Raw genomic sequence first — 17,078 nt, 5'->3', positions numbered from 1 at the left:
TAGAAGGAGCTGCAAAGTCTTACTTTAGCCTTTTAAAAGTTTGCATTAATTACCTTCTTTTTTCAATAATAATATGAATTATGTCTATTTTTTGGCATGAACAAAAGCAAAAACATAAAAAGAAATTTGCATCTCTCAAAATCTGATTTTTTTTTTAATTTTTTTTTTTACTTAGATCTAAACTCATGCACCTTTTTAAAATATCTTCTCCCTGTAACCTCGCTCTTCCATTAGGGTCCCTCTCATTCACATATGCTCTGGCTAACCTTCATTCCTCCTGTTCCTTGCTCTTGCTACAAATCACAATATCATCAGCAAACATCATAGTCCATGGTGATTCCTGTCAAACCTCACCTGTAAACCTGTTCATCACCACTGCAAACAGGAAGGGGCTCAGAACTGATCCCTGATGTATCCCAACCCCCACCTTGAACTCCTCTAACATTCACAAATAATCTGAATGTTTTTACACAGAAAATAACTAAATTCAACATTTAATTATTGACTTATATTATTAAAGTGACATTCTTCTTTGTTACAAACCGATTTAAAACCAATTTTGTTTGTAAAAACCTCTCTTATGACAGTATAAACCTTGATAGAAGCTGTTTCTTGACGCTTCCCTGAAGGTTTTGTGAGCTTTCTTCCCCATGCCTTGTCCCCAGCAGTGATTGATGGCACTCATCGACCCTGACGTGCCCGTAAAGCCCGTCCACTCTGTAATAAGTCACCTCAGAGGTATGATGGGCAGTCTTGTGCGCGCGCCTCCACAACCCCTCACAAGCGCGGATGCGTGGCCTTTTCCCATTGCCATTTATTTCGCAGCGTATGAGCACCAGGCTTCCACACGCTTTGCGCATGACATGATCCGATTGGATGCGCAGGGCAGGGGATATTAGTGATGTGAGAGAGTCTATCCAACGGCAGGCGCACAAGCCTCGGAACCAGACTCCAGATGCCTTCACAGGAAACGCAGGTGTGTCGGCTGCGTGGACGCGTCAGCCCCCCGTGAACCCCTTACCGAACGCGCAGAGATTTCATGCCGAATCGGCGCACGTGGGACGCTTATTTACGAAGCCTCGTGGCCGCGCGCCTTCCCGCCTGTGATGGAGGCGCGCGGCGGTGGTGCATCACTGGGAAGGAGTGAGCGGTGCGGAGGAGATCATCAGTGAAGACATCAAGGGCTCCCGCGCGTTTGGGCAAGGTCAGAGCCTATCCGGGATTAAGATTATGTCCACGTGGAGAGAGCAAGAGTGGACTCTGAGGATTCCTCTTTGGGGACGAGGTCGGCAGGGGATGTCCCCTGAGGACAAAGAGTTTCAGTCTGTGCGTTGGCTTGCGGGAGCTGCAAAGATCCCCCCCGTTTGCGTGATCATCGTTTCTAAATAATCTACAAGCTGCGTGACTTCTCTCTTGCCGCCCCTCACCTGGGAGATAAAGTTTGCTCCAGAGGGTTCACCCACGGATTCGTGTTTAGCCCACAGTTGAGGCCAGTTCGCGGGATTTGGAGGCTCGAGTTTGGGGACTGAATTCCTTCAGAGCCGCGGACCTCCGTCTGGGTTGCCGTCGCTGTCCATGGTGCTGAACCCGAGCTCCAGGAATGGTGGAGACGCTGAGTATCGCAGTGATCGGAGCTCCCGCAGTGGGCAAAACTTCCATAATCCGACAGTTCATCTATAACGATTTCTCCGAGGGGTACACGCCGACCAGAACCAGATATGTGTACAGACCCTCCGTCATTCTGAACGGGAACATGTATGAGCTGAAGATTTTGGACGTCCCGCCAATCGCCTCGTTTCCAGCGAGCGCCAGTCAGGTATAGTCCCCCCCAAAACAAACTTTTCACATGGACCCTGTAATCTCAATATCTTTAGTCCACGTGTCACTTGCTTGTTCTTTGTTGAAACTGTCAAGCAGCCCATGTGTTATTCACAGCTGCTAAAGACAAAACACTTTTTATTTAGTCGCCTTTCACTATCAGATGTCTCTACTAGTTGCTATGGAGACTGAGTTAAAGCCTTAGAGCCTCACTTTGACGGTGTAAAACTCTCAACCCCCTCATGAGGAAAGAATGAGGTTTTTATAACCCATAAGATGCCTTCTGCAGACTCCTAGCGGTGCTCACAGTCGCATCTATTCAGATGAGCCAACTGCCTTTTCGCTGCTGGCTTTTGAGCATTTGTCTGCTAATGGATGCTCTGCAGCACAAAGTCAAGGCCCGGGGGCCGGATCCGGCCCACCGGGTAATGTTATTTTGTTGTTATTAATGGTCTGATGTTATCTTGCGCTTATTTCTAACTTGTATCAGTTTGACAAAATATATTTTTATGGAGATTAAAATACTGAAAGTTTACGTTTAAATTAATTTATATTCCTGCTTTTTTATTATTCATAAATATTTGAAAGATTTGCTGTTTTAAATACTTTAAAATTGGCATTCTGCTAACTTTTTGCACTATTTTTGGTATTTACTAAGATTTTTTTGGGCTATTTTGGAGTTTAGCTAATGTTTCAGCTAAATGCTAATTTAGAATTTAAAAAAAGATTTTGAGACTTTTTTGGAGTTCGGCTAATATTTACACTCAAGCTGTTTTGGCTAATTTAGATTTTTTTCAGTTTTTTAGGATATCTTGAAGCTTAGGTATTTTTTTCAGCCAGATGCTAGCTGTTTTGGCTAACCTAAATTTAGGCTAATTTGGCATGTAGCTAACATTTTTGCTAGCTATCAGCTTCAGTGTTTTCAGCTATTCGCTTCAGCATTTTCAGGTATCCATTTCAGCATCTTCATCTATCAGCACTAGCATCTTTAGCAGCCAAATTCAGCTTACAGCATTCGCACTAGCATTATCACAGTTTGGCCCCCTGTGCGATTGAGTTTGACACGCCAGTTCTACAGGAAGTAATGGTCGAGGTCTGTGCTCTGACACAGAACACACTGTCCTTTTATTCAAGGCCACAGGTCACGTGACACAACTCATTAGTCACAGCAGGACAATTTAAATGTATTTTTGTATAAAATACACCACAAATTTCCTCCTGAGATGCTCACATGGATATTTATTAAAATTGACATATCCTTCTAGTATTCTCCTCCCGGTTGTAGTCCCTAGGTACCCACAGTTTTAATGAAGACGGGCAAATTTCCCATTCTGCATGAAACGACTTCAAAAGTTCAGGGAAAAGGCAGCGTGAGACTTTCAGCAGCCAAAATAGTTTTTACTGAGCTTTCTTTCCCTCCTTTTCTTCGAGTCAACAATGCTTTAAGTCCTAAATCCTGTCTTTGTGTTACAATTCATTCACTGTGGACACACAAAAAGAGGAATTTGTATTTCGAACTCACACTACTGAGCCTCTGTATTCCAGAAACGTGTTTAAAACCCTCACAGTCTGTATTTTAATCAGAACAATGTTTATAAATTGATCAATTTTTTGTTTTAATTTTATTTAAAAAAAAAAAGCTTTTTGGAAACGTTATGACTCCACCTGTAAGTCTATAGACCCGAGGAGTGTCTGTGACCCAAGTCCTCTGCAGCTCCAATTGAGAGGTGCTTTCACAAATAAAATTTCTGAGGTCACCTCTTCAAGCTGCCAATTACAACAGCAGGAAATTTGCCCTTTTCTCCTCCTCACAGATAGCCACACAAAAGTAGGGGACAACAACAAAAGAAAATCTCAAAAGTGAGGTGTTACAGTAGAAAAATAGTTACACGCAGCGAGTCTTCCATATCCAACCGTTTCCTGGGAGAAAATAAGAAGTGGACTTTGTAGTTTTCCGCCCACAGGCCCACTCTGAAAAGACTCGGAGTTTATTAATTTTTGAGCTAAATCGTTTTGAACCCCCATTGGGGGAGAAAACTGGTGGGTGTGAGCAGACAGTAGGAATATCATACGTTTCATGAGTTTAAAGTGTAGGAGTGTTTCCCCTGAGGGCTGAGTCACTTCAGCCCTTTTGTTTTGTTGTTCCTTTCCACACAGCAGCACAGAGCTCCATGCTCTGCAGCCATCATGGCAGCTGGTGAGGAGGTGAGAGGGCTCCTGTACGACAGGGTCTCTGTGCCATTAGCTGAGTGCTGCGACCATCTTTCTATCAAGCAGATTTATGGCTGCTAATTTGCTGAGTAACAACTCTGCGAGGCGTGTTGTGCTTTTTTTTCATTTTCCGCTCCTGTTGTGTTGTGCTTGTACCAGAGTCCACTGCTCCCTCTTCACCATGAGAGCTCTTTTTCTGTATTGCCACTAAAGCCAGAGACATGTGACCAGAAGCAGCACAAAGGACCATGATTGATAATTTACTTGCTTTTGCTCTGCAAATTCAATTAAAGTGGCATTCTTGGTTCGAATACAGCTGGGAATAAACCACCAACGGAGGGCAGGGCGGCTGCAGTTGATTTCATTATTATTTTAGTGAAACGGTTAAAGCAAAGGTTACCCGGTGAGGTATAATCCATACTGTAACATTTACGACAAACAAGCCTGGAGTCAGTACACCTCAATACTGATGCAGCTTTTCTCATCAATGTGTTTAAATAGATCAGACTAACGATTTTTGACTCAATTTTAACCTCATTTTTTTTTTAAATTCTTCAATTATTACTTTATTATTTGGCTCCAAAGAATCATTTGCTTTCTGTTGGTGAGGGTGTAGCCTTTCCAGAGCTTCTGCCACAGCTTTGGCTGAAAGATGCGTTGAACAGATTTAAGCCTCATAGAGAATTTGCTGTAATTGTTCTTGTTCTTTTCTCTTCTGCTCATGCCATAACGTATCTCCATGACTTCCTCCCACTCAAGATGCCTTCTCTCCCTTCTCCGCTCTCAAAAGACATTTTCTCAGTTTTCTCTGTCAATGCTCTCCATGATAACGGCACTGAAATGATGGCTTTTTGTGCTACGTTTTTGTGTCATTTGGACTCTGAGTCAGGAGGAACATGTACACATTTGGAAAACATTTTTGCTCCATCAAAGTTCAGAGAGACTGCAATAAAGTAAATGCTTAAATGTAGTTTTTTTTTTTTTTTAGAAAATAGCTGTTCATGCCATCAGTTAACTTTATAAAATTGAACTTAAATACGGTTTTGAAGCACAATAAACTGGTAAATCAGTGTTAATGTATGGTTGTGTCTGACATACAGTATAAAGTGAGAACAGACTTTGGTGCACTTGCAAAACAAACATTTATCAGCAACGAAAGGACAAACGGTGCAAATGAAACCTTTGCAATCTACTGTGAAAGCAGAAATATTGTTTTTTTCCTATCAGTGTCATATAGGAAATGCAGTTTAAACTGTAAAAGTTCCATTACCTGCGATAATGCTGGTGTGAAAGCTTTTGTTTCTGAAAGAAGTCACTGAAGATGCTGAAGCTGAAAATGGTAACACTCTTTACTTCAATTGATGAAGGGATTTCCTGAAAGACCAATTTGCAAAATGTTAAATTTGCAATAAGATTGGAAATTTCATAATAGAACCATTAAAGGGCTGAAAAGCTTTAAGTAAAATTGCTTAAAAATCCTTAATTTGTGCTATTTTTTTCAAAAATATGTAATGTGTTGCCTGAATAGGAGCTAATGTCCAAATTAGCCCAAAAAAATCAATAAATGCCAAATTAGTCAAAAAAAAGCTAGTTTATTACTTAAATACAAGCTAAACTCCAAAATAGCCAAACATTCCTGTGAACTAAATTAGTCAAAAACGTTAGCCTGTTGCTAAAATATAAGCTACACTCTAAGTTAGCCTAAAACCTCAGTAGTTAAAAAATTGGCCAAAAACGTTAGCATGTTGTTAAAATAGAAGTTACACTTCAAATTAGCATAAAAACCCTCAGTAGATGCCAAAATTACTCAAAAAAATAGGTATAAAAATATTAGGTCAACTCCAAATTTTGTGAAAATTACTATAAATGATGAAAGCATTAATATATTGAAAGGCTTGTTACTAATCTGCTTAAATGTTTGAAATTTGAAGACGTTCTCATTAATTTTTTTAAGGCACATTTTGATCAATATTTCAAAAACTATAGTTTATGAATACCAAAAATACGAATGAGCTGAAAGTTTTGATACTATGATTGCTGAATTTGCTGAAAGTGTGATTAACTTTTTACATGTCAAAAATGTATGGAAAGGACCAAGAGAATCCTTATAGTGTGAATGTTCATTAAGGATTCACACTATAACCATTTAAAAAGTGGGTTACTAAAACAATATACTCTTCTGGGTTTAGCTTCTATCGTCCCTCTCATCCCCCCAAGCATCACAAAATCCTTGTGGGATTACTTCCTATCTGAGTTATTATTGACTTCATTGAAAAGATAAGCCAAACTCAATCCATTCAACATTCCTAGAACCCGTCCTTGCTCACTTCATCTTAAGTAGGGTCACAGGGATAACCGTCCCTGCTGTCACAGAGTGAAGACAAAATACACCCTGGACAGAGGTCCAAAGAGTGAAACAAATCCTTTTTTGTCCCAAGTGAAGGAAAAAAAACGCTAAAAGCAATGGCTTTAGAGCGTTTTCCCAGTTACAGGTCATCTCTGAGTAATGGGACTTTCATCCACACAGGATGAATTAGACTTTAACTGCACGTCAGGCAGCTTGGCCTTTGCATGACACATTTCTAATTACTCACCACCCTTCCTCAAGGGTCATCCTCCTGTACTCGAGAACCATCCATCATAACCACACATATCATTATCAGCCTTTAAAACAGGTGTACTCCAAAGTTCACTTCCCCTCTGGCAGAGGGAGGCATGTAAATTATTGACCAGTGTTTAAAAAATGTGTCTTTCGTTCAGTTAGCTGCAGCTGAATGAAGTCATTTCTTTTTGGTATTCAGATGACTCACATCCTGATCCAAAGTTCACGCAATCTTTGGCTTAATTTGTGCAAGTTGGCACGTTCGGGTCATGTTTCAATCATTTCTTGTGATGCCTTGTGGCCCCAAGTCCTCTAAACCTAACCGCTCACCGTAGTCACAGCTTCATCTTTTAATTTTAGGAAACACAACAGCTTTCTCTTAGTCTGCTGAAAACTGACCGTGGCCAGCACAGTTGTCAGGGAAACATGTTCTGTTTGGCTCTTGAGAAGCAAAGGACGAGATGCTCTTTTTTTAGTGCGCGATGTTAAGAAGGCCGATTGGAGCATAAAGACAGTGACACCACAGTTAGGTGCTGAGCTCCCCACAGATGCACACTCACACTTCACAAGTACGCATAAATAAACATGCTGCGCACCTAATTTGCATTTATCTCATTTCACTTCATCTGTGCCAAATGGATGCACGGTCTTCCATTTATTTCTTGTTTTCTTTTGTTGGGGTTGTAGCGTTTCTTCTCCAAGCCCCTCCTCTGCATTTAAAAAAAGGACTCGTACGACAAAGACCTATGAGATGAGAACACAAGCTGCTATTTTTAGCTCCGGAGATGTGAGGCTGCAACTGAAGCCACTGTGTGTCTCAAATCTTGAGTCCTCTTTCAATTATCAGAAAAGGGTGATGTGTGATGATATGCGTTTCTAGGCCAAGAATGTATTATGTGTGTCTGGCGTACAGCCTGGATTTAAGTTTCCTTTAGAAAGAAGAAGTTTGAACAAATGTTAGAGAGCTCTAAAAACAGTCCCATTCCCGCCTCCTGCTTCCCTTTCCCCTTCGACTGCAGTCGTTTTACACATGTTCGCCGCCGTGCCCGATTGGCTTCATTATCTTCCTGCTCATGTGTGAGGCTGTTTCATCCTGTTGACACAAACCCATAAATAACCTCCTCCAGGCTGAACGAAGCAAATTAATTCTCATCAATGTGCTGGCATTATCATTAGCATCATCACACCCTTCATCGACGTTTCCCTTCACCTCCTCGTGCACAAATGAGCAGCCTGTCATCTGTGCACAAATGACCATTTCCCCTCATTTTTCCTGCTCTGAGATATTACGTTATACGTCTCTTTTCAAACCTTGTCAAGCGAGAAAAGAACAAAAAAAAAGCTCTCTGATATTTTATTAAATGTTTCCTCTGTGCTCTGCTGCTACACATGTGGGTCACAGCAGCATTAGAGGAACACCATTTAAAAAAGCTCTGGCAATTAGCGTTTTTAAAATTTAAATTTTTAAAATTATTCTGACATAAAATGAGCTCCAAGAGGTCACAAGGTTTTGCAGATATTAGTCAAAAACATGAAAATACATCAAGCGAAACAGCTTTGGAAATCCTTAGACAAAAAGTAGTGCTTCTTCCTGCTTCTAAATTCTTCAAGGATTGATTTCATTTCAAGAGCAAACTAAACAAATATGTATTTTCTCCCTTTAAATGTCAAATTGAATAACAAACACTAAAAAATAGGTCATGGAAAGATTTTCATTTTTTGCCTTAGTTCGATTTATGCAAATGTATAAATATGTAAATTACCCAGCTTGTGTCTCGGTTGCCCTTTTGTTCACCTTTAATGATCATCTGCTATTTTGATATTAGATAAACATACATTTCTAATCATCTTCTCCTGTATTTACATATTTATCAAGCCTTTTATTTAATCAAATGATTAAAGCACACCTATGTGATGAATTCTAAGTGTTTGATATGGTAGAAAATGAGCAGATTTCAGACATGTCCATCCCAGAGAAGCAGATTATCAACCTAAAAGCCTCAAGATTCCTGATGAAAGTGTGGCCAAAGACCACACACAAATGCTTTCTGCTGGTTTTTCTCAAAGATTCTGTATTGTGGTTTAAGTCTGAGGGAACCATTGTTTTGGAAAGTATAACTTTTAGTGGATGAATGTATCTACGATATAAATAAATGATCTCTTTTTGTCAATTCCAAAGAAAATATCTGGAACTGAACTTGAACTTCCATGAATAACTCACTAGTTAGCTTAAAGGACACTGAAAGGCTTATTTTGTCCATGTTAACCCTTTCATGCTTGACTTTATTTCTAAATATGTCAAACGACATTCTTCTATGTTTTTTCTCTTTTAAAGTGATACTGTGGTGCAAATTTGTTCCAATTTTCACTTGTGATTTAGCAACATTTGGTGTAAAGGGGTCAATCTGGTTCTCTTGATTTGTTTCTGAATTCTTTTTTAGGGCTCACGAAGAGCTAAAAAACTTAGATTTGGTCATTATTTTAGAAAAAATATTACGTTTTTGTGTTAAAATATCATCACACAACTGGATAACCAGCCATACTCCCTACACAGTTTAGCAGGTGTTCTTTGCCAGACATAACCTGAGATTCAGCACATTTCCATTTAAATAAAAATGTGGGTTTCTGCCAATCTCGGACTCCAGACTTGGTTTTTAGCAGCGTGCGGTAACACCAGAGCTTATGTCGACATCCTATCTGCTCATCCTTTGATCCGTTTCTCCCTTTTTCATCTCTCCTCAGTTCTCTTGGGCCTGTGCTTGTTTTCTCATTTCCCTTTCTCTGGGGATCCGTTCCCCCTCAAGTTCTCCTGTTCCCCTCTCCCTCTTTTATCAGATCAAATGTTTATAAATTCATCGTGTGCTGTTCAAAGCCGTAAGTGTTGTAGTGAGCTCGGGGGGAGAGCAGCATGAGCAGAAGAATGGGTCACCATGTTTTGACTGGAACAAATGCCCCCCAGTAGGACACAAACGGGCGTTAATTACACCTTGAAAGTCATTAGCATCAAACGAGGCTGTTTTCCACGCCGCATGTGATTTAAATCACGAGCCTTAACCAAGCAGCAGCAAATGTAACTGACCTTTTTTTGTTCCCCCCCGACAGAAGGTTAGTGTTTGCTCGGCCCTGACCTCTGTCATCGTCCTTGAACGTGGGTAACTAAGCGACGAGCAATGCTTTCTGCTGCGCACTCACCGGATGACTTTGTTACGCTCTGTGGAACTCCAGGAGTCAAGTGAGCTCGAGAAAATGCAGAGAAACTGCAGAGTCAGGGAATTCACTGCAGTTTCTCTGCAGCAGAGGTTATTCTAAAACATCTCAGGAACACACACCCCTTTATTTATTTATTTGTTTTCTTTCATCTCTGTATCCTGTGAGAATCAGCACTTTAAAGCTTGAGCTGCTTGATTAGATGATTAACCTTCAGGAAAAAATGTACATTATAGTCTGCGTTGCAAACTTAATATTTATTTGTTTCAATGCGTCACAAGAGCTAAAATTTCTTTTTATGATGAAAAGTAATTATAATTGAATTATTTGCATGTGAAAGTATGCATATGTATATATATTTTCCTATCAATTCATGACTAATTATTCTAAGTTTGATACTTCTCTGTATAGATATGCATTCTATTTCTTTATTTTTGCTTTTATTGCTTGAAAAAAATCCTTTTCTAATTCAAATTTTGCTAAATCCTTTAGTAGAAAGCAGTGTTGGGAGTAACTCATTACAAAAGTAATGTTATACAGGGAAATATTTCTCTCTCTTATTAAAATCAATCTGTGGTTGGCATTACAAATAAAGTTTGAGTGATATTTTATTCATGTCCTGGAACAAATTTATTACAGAAGATTAACAGACTATAATGTAATTGCTTAAAGAGGTCAAAACATGAACATCTGAGGATCAAAAATGCCACAAACACATTTTTCTTTTCTGCTTTAGACCGTAACTTAAATATTTTTCATCCTTTAAATTCACATGGATTTAATTTACTGAGCAACAGTCTTTTTATGCTTTAATGATCCAAATGTTTTACTTTTATGTTCATTAGAAATGAGTTTATTCCTGTGTTTTCACAGAGTTGTCGTCATGTTGTTGTGAGCCACATGCGTTTTAACATGCAGCATTAGTTTTTCCGGCGTGCACACGCCTCATGTTCTCCATCTGGTCTCTGTTTTCCCTTTTTTTGTTGAGTAGACAGTCTATAGTTTTATTTGTATGGAGTAAACTGACTAAAGCTGAGGATTAAGCCTCCATTTTTGGTTTTAATGCTTTCACTTTAGCAAAAGGTGACAATTTATTAGTCATTATTGCACCATATGTAGCTCTTATTGAGAAACTCAAGGTGGTAGATTTGTCACATCAAATATAATTCTACAAGTAGCATATTGAAAGTAAACCAAAAGTAAAGCAGGACTTATGTAACACAGTATAATTTTAAGCAATATTGCACATAAGGGATTATTGTTGAACAAAAAAAGTAATCCATAGTAGTTTGGAAGTATCTTGCATAACACATGTCTGTAACACATAAATAAAATTGTATTTTGTATTTTAACACTATAACATTTAGCACATTGAATTTAGTTGATGACGGTTTGAAAAAAAAAAAGACAAAACGAATAAACTTTTATTGTGAAAGAATGTTTCATGATGGAGTCCAATATTCTCCAAAATTTCTGTCCTAAATCATTTGCCCTGTCTCACTGAAAGCAAATGAAGAACTCACTAAACATTATTGTTATAATAAAATGTGGAAATGTGAGTAAATAAATGACATGTTTTGCTATAAGTTAAAGAGGGAAAAGAAAAGGTTTGGAGGTGTTTTTAAAAATTTTCTTCAATAACAGAAATACATTAAGACTTGAAGTTATTTCCATCTATAAAATGAAAAAAGCACTAATGTTTTTGCTTTTAAATTGATGCTATTTAGATAATTTTATAGCCAAAGTGGTTCGTCAACATTAAGGGGTTAAAATGTTCTGTTTGTATCTATCAAGAGTCGTGAAAAGGAGTCAAAGTAAGGAAACATTTATTTTATTATGAAAATACCCCAGCAAATGAAAGACATAACTAATTAAAAAGAAAACGGAGATGTCTTAAATGCCTCGAGAATAACCAAAAACTTCTGTTTTCTGTGTCCTTCAGGAGTGGATGGATCTGCGCTGCAGAGGCGTCCGCAATGCCAACGCTTACATCCTGGTGTACGACATCTGCTGTGTGGAGAGCTTTGAATACGTCAAAATGATCCGACAGCAGATAGTGGAGAACAGGTAAAGTAGCGTGTTCTCATCCTTTGTTCTAATGCAGATGATGTTTTATAACAATTCCTGGTGGTAGAATGTGATGTCAGGGTCTGTCGCAGAGATTTCAATTTCATCCATTGTGACTTTTATGTTTATTTCTCCCTTGGAGTTATTATTAAATGAAACAAACTCCTCTGAGAATTTCTATTTGATATTGGTTGGTGGCAGAGAACTGCTGAACTTTTTTTAATTTTTTAAATTCCTTTTTATAGGGTTGTTGCTGTATTTGTCAGATTGAATACATCTCCACAAAACATGAGTATAGGGACCAAAATACGTCAACATTTAATGTTCTATGAGGCTGAGCTTTAAAAGGTCAAACACTAGCGGGACAAAAATGAGCTCTGAAATCCTGCTGGTATTCTCCACACATTTACATTTAGAAAGGTACACCGAAGGAACCGGATTTATTTGCTGAGCTCTGCATGACCAAACTGCTACTGCACAGTTCATCACAACATTCTTGCAGCTACATTTATGGTCCCAAGACAGAACGCCTTCATGATCAGCAAGAGAGCTGACTGCAAAAGCTCCACAAAACCTCAGAAATGTATATTCAGAAAACAAAGATTTCATGTCAGAAAGAATGAGACGAGCATAAAAAGCTGAGAGGGGACAAGCAGAGCTCTGAGATGATAAATAATGGAACTTAGGGGTTTTTTTTTTTGGATTTCTGTAGTCGTCAGCAGCAGCAGAACACAAATACTGAGTTGGAGCGCTTTGGCTTGACAGAAATCTGTTTGGAACCACACTAACCTAATTTTTCTGCCCTATTTTTTAAGCCCTCGAGCATGAAGCCAACCTTTAGCCCACTGAGGCTTTGTGACAGCATCGTGTCACACCATCACTTTTTGCAGCTTTCCGCCCGATTCTTATGCCCCAGGCCTTTAATCCGTTCATCTTACTCTGCAAAAACACTCCACAGAGATATGCAGGGACGATGTTTGTTTCACGTCCGCTCTGGAAAAAGCGTTTTATCAACTTTGTCGAGATCTGAACATTGCACAGTATATTAATTCTTCTGTCTTTCTACCCCGTCAAGCTATCTGTCCATCTGTGAAAGCAGGCGGGAAAATATGCATAAATATGCAAATCAATGTCAGACGAAGAGACTTGACAAAACGGCACATTTATTCAGCATTAAAGGAAAAGATAAAAAAAGGAGGAATTTTACCACCTCTTTGCCTTTGCTGTCTTCAGGGAACCATCACATGACTTATGCTAACAGGCAGTAATGTGGCCTCTCACTGACTTTTGCTTTTTATAAAAACAAGAGTTTAGGTTTGGAATGAAAAAGTGTTCACATCCGTCCATTTTCAGAATTCACTGAATCCCTTTTGGGGTCACTGGGGTGCTGGAGTCACCCGTTACTGTTGGGTGAAGGTGGGGCGAGCCTGTCACAGCCACTCAATGACATGCGCATCGAGGGGTAACTTATCGATTAAATGAAACTCCAATGAAAATCGTGTTCTTGTGGCATTTTATTCATGATGGGAGAAATTTATAAATAACATTAAGATTAAAATTGAGTTTCTTATCATTTATTTATAGTTGTGAATCAGGAGGAGACAAAAAAATGCAGTTTGAAAAAGCTTGTAGAAGTGTCGTAGATGATAACATCGGTGGGTCACAAGCTCCTTGCTCTGCTCCATTCTAATGCATCCACTGGCAGACAAACAGATCCGTGTACGTCTTCCTTTTCCTCATCCAAACTAGCCTCTGGCTCCAATATTTCTCACAATTTTTGTTGCAGTGGTAATGTTAGAAGATAGTGCAGGGGTTATTTTCCTTGTAGTTCAGGGATCTCTCCACAGATGGCGCACTACCAACACATTCCCCTTTGTTCAGGGCAGAAAGCTATTCTCCATTCATGCAGTCTTTGAAAATGTGTTGTTTTTTCAAGATTCAAGTGTTGTTTTCCAAGTCGGAGAGTCATATTTCCAATTATTCCGACACCACATGAATGCAGCATTGCCCGTGTTTGAGTTTTTTCCCTAGAGGACACCAACCCATTGTTGAAAATGGCACTAAAATGAGAACAAAAACCACCGTTTTGAAATAAAAACTCAACAATTTTCTGTTTTAAAGTAATTTTCCATCAAGATTAAGGCATGTTTTTGTCCAGATCCCGTATTATTTCTCTCTTTTACGAGGTCAATTACCAAAGCATGCCACAAATCTGCTCCTGGTCCGGCCCTTCAGTCAAATATTAGAACCCTTTGTGGCTGATAAGTAAGAAAGTTTGCCCATCCCTGTGCTGGTGGGAGAGCATGTAAACCCGGGGTGTCAAACATACGGCCCACGGGCCGGATACGGCCCGCCAGATGGTTTAATCCAGCTCAGTCATAAAGAAAAACGAATATAATGATGTTGAAAAAAAGCAAGTTTCCAGCCCATTCCTGTGGCGAGCTCTGGTTCTTTGAAAAAATGACTACAGTTCTGCCACTAGGGAGAGTGCGACTTAAACCATTAATTGAGCTATCTTATAGGGTCCAGATGACCCTACCATTATATTGATACAAGGAGCTCCCCTCCTTCAGCCTGCCTCCCCTCAGTTGAAAAAAGCATAATCACAGAGCGAGCCCCGGTGATAAATATCCGGATAGCAGTTATGGTGTTTTGTAAATCAATACTGTTCTGTTGGGTTTTTCTTGCAGGGAGGGCAGCAGCAACGAGGTGCCGATCCTGGTGGTGGGTAACAAGAGAGATTTGCAGCGACAGCGCTTCATGCCTCGCAGGGCCGTGTCAGTCCTGGTGAAGAAGACCTGGAAATGTGGCTATGTGGAGTGCTCTGCCAAGTTTAACTGGCATGTAATCTTGCTCTTCAAAGAGCTGCTGGGCATCGCTGTGGCAAGGGGCCTTCGCCAGAACCACACCTCCATCCGTCTGCAGGGGGCTCTACAAAGGAATCGATGCACCATCATGTGACCCGGAGAGCCCCCTCCAGCCCTCTTTACTCAGGGGCGAGAGCGGCAAAGGAGAAAAGGACTTTTTATCACAATGGCTGGAAAATATACCCTGTGGCCTCTTGCTTAACTGAGCTGATTTTTCATATCGAGGTTTATTAGTCTTGCGCTGTAAAAGACACTAAAAAAAAGTCATCAAACCACTTTGTTTCTAGTCGATTTCTGCCCGCTGTGTAGAAACAAGGACGGGAGGGAGGAGCGGGGGAAAACCAATGAAATAAGTAAAGCACAGTTACTTTTCTCACATCAGCCGAACAGCTGAAGATTTCAGGCTGTGTAACACGGCAGCAGGTGTGTAGCCTGTCCTGACAGGATGATAGCTGCATCTGTGAGACTCAAAGGGAAAAAAAAAACAGCAATATCATTGAGTCTTCCTTCTGAATTTATGAAAGCACTGACACACTTGGATTTATGAGGCCAACCAATAGAATATAAAAAGAAAATACATTGAAATTAAATTGTACATAAATACAATTAGATGGTGTTTATGGTTAGATTTAAAAAAGTAGCCTATATTTTATTTTCTATTATTGTCCCTATTATCATTTGGCTTTATGGAAATTAAAATTGTGGAATTACATGAAGCCCGTTTGATATTAGATTACATTTCAGAGATAAAGAAGGTAAGCAGGCAAGAGAGAATACACGTGTAAAAATAAATAAATAAAGAGCTATTTGATAGGCAGGATAGGGGGGGATAAATGTTAATTGCTTTAAAAAGACTGGAGGGATAACATCCATTGGTGAGTAAATATATAAATAATTTAATTACATTCACAATGAATGCCACATGCTGTTTGCTGTAATCCGCCTGCACTCAGATATCCAGCACAAATAACGACACCGAGCTTAATGACTTCACTAAATGCCCCCTCACACGCAAAAATTGATCATTAAAGTTTTAATCTCAATACTGTTTAATTGGTGATTCTGTGAGCTGCATTAATTAGGTCAGGATAAGTACTTTGTGCATATGGCTGCAGCAGAATTTATTGTACATAAAAACGAGTCATGAAATAATCAACTTGCATGTTTCAGTTGGTAGAACCAACAAGTCAGGGTTTAATTGCACTGATGTGAAAATGTAATGTTGTGTTTGATTTTTGTATTACATGGTTTTCTCACACTGTAATGGACGAATGTGATTGTTTTTCACTGGAACGTGAGAGGACAAGCTTGTGATTCTCTCCAAGATGTAGTGTTAACCCTCTAGTTAGGCCAGATGGTTGTATTCTTTCTTTTGTCTGTCTGTTTAATTTTATTTTTCCAGTAAGAGAAGAGAAGAGAAAAATGTAGCAGAGACATTTTTAAGCAACACAAAAAAAGGAAAAACTGTGTGTAGCATGAGTTTCCATCTGATTGTTTGTGTGTGCATTACCAAATAAAAAGGGCTACGTTTTTTTAAGCAGAAATATTTCATGTATTTATTTTTGAGGAGCTGGTAAAGTGAGTTTTAGATCAAAAAACATTGGAGAACAGCAGCTTTTTCCCCTTCATGATAGCATCTAATTCCTGTGTAACCACACTTGGTACGTTTTGTCAATATTGCCATCTTGTGGTAACACTTTATTATCTGTGCTCAGATCATTGCTAAACAAGAAGTAGTTTTAGAACTTGCGTGCATGGATTCTTCTGACCTATCTATGACTTAAGGTTCATACAAGCCATTTTAGCACATTTTTATAACTTTTTAAAACTTTCCTCCTGACCGTATTGACACAACATCAGACATTTTTGATGTTCTTTTTGTAATTTTTGTGACTTTGAACAGGCAGTTTATGCTTCCATTAATTTATGGTGTTTTAATTTTTAAGGTTTTGTTGTTATAATTAAGTTGATGTGCAGCACTTGTTGCACTAATGCATTTCCAGTCTATTAGTTCTGACGCAAAGAAAAATAAATTTCATGTACACACTTAGCCCTTGTGAAATCCTAATGGGACTTTAACTTTAACTTCAAATTAGCATGCACGAATTATGATTAAATCAGTAAGAATTTTTTTTACAAGTGTTTTTATTCATCTTTTAGGATACAAAATAAAGTTTTTTTTTTATTTAAAAAAGGATTTATTTTTAAATTGTACAAGGATATATTTACCAGTCCACTCAAGTGTACTTCATGAATTTTGTACAGTAAAAAAAACATCAGTGTAAGTATAGTAATTTTTATAACTG

General features: G+C 39.0%; 1 protein-coding gene across 1 annotated transcript; it reads left to right on the top strand.

Annotated features, from left to right (window-relative positions):
• Positions 1-856: 856 nt before the first annotated feature.
• On the top strand, positions 857-16,316 carry rasl10a (RAS-like, family 10, member A). Its single transcript, XM_024274957.2, has 3 exons — positions 857-1,816; positions 11,781-11,905; positions 14,596-16,316. Exons 1-3 carry the CDS (start codon positions 1,601-1,603, stop codon positions 14,864-14,866), a joined length of 612 nt encoding a protein of 203 aa, XP_024130725.1. The 5' UTR covers positions 857-1,600; the 3' UTR covers positions 14,867-16,316.
• Positions 16,317-17,078: the final 762 nt, after the last annotated feature.

The sequence above is a fragment of the Oryzias melastigma genome, linkage group LG9 (genome assembly GCF_002922805.2).
Source record: "Oryzias melastigma strain HK-1 linkage group LG9, ASM292280v2, whole genome shotgun sequence".
Classification (NCBI taxonomy): domain Eukaryota; kingdom Metazoa; phylum Chordata; class Actinopteri; order Beloniformes; family Adrianichthyidae; genus Oryzias; species Oryzias melastigma.
This window is presented reverse-complemented; position numbering and strand designations above follow the sequence as displayed.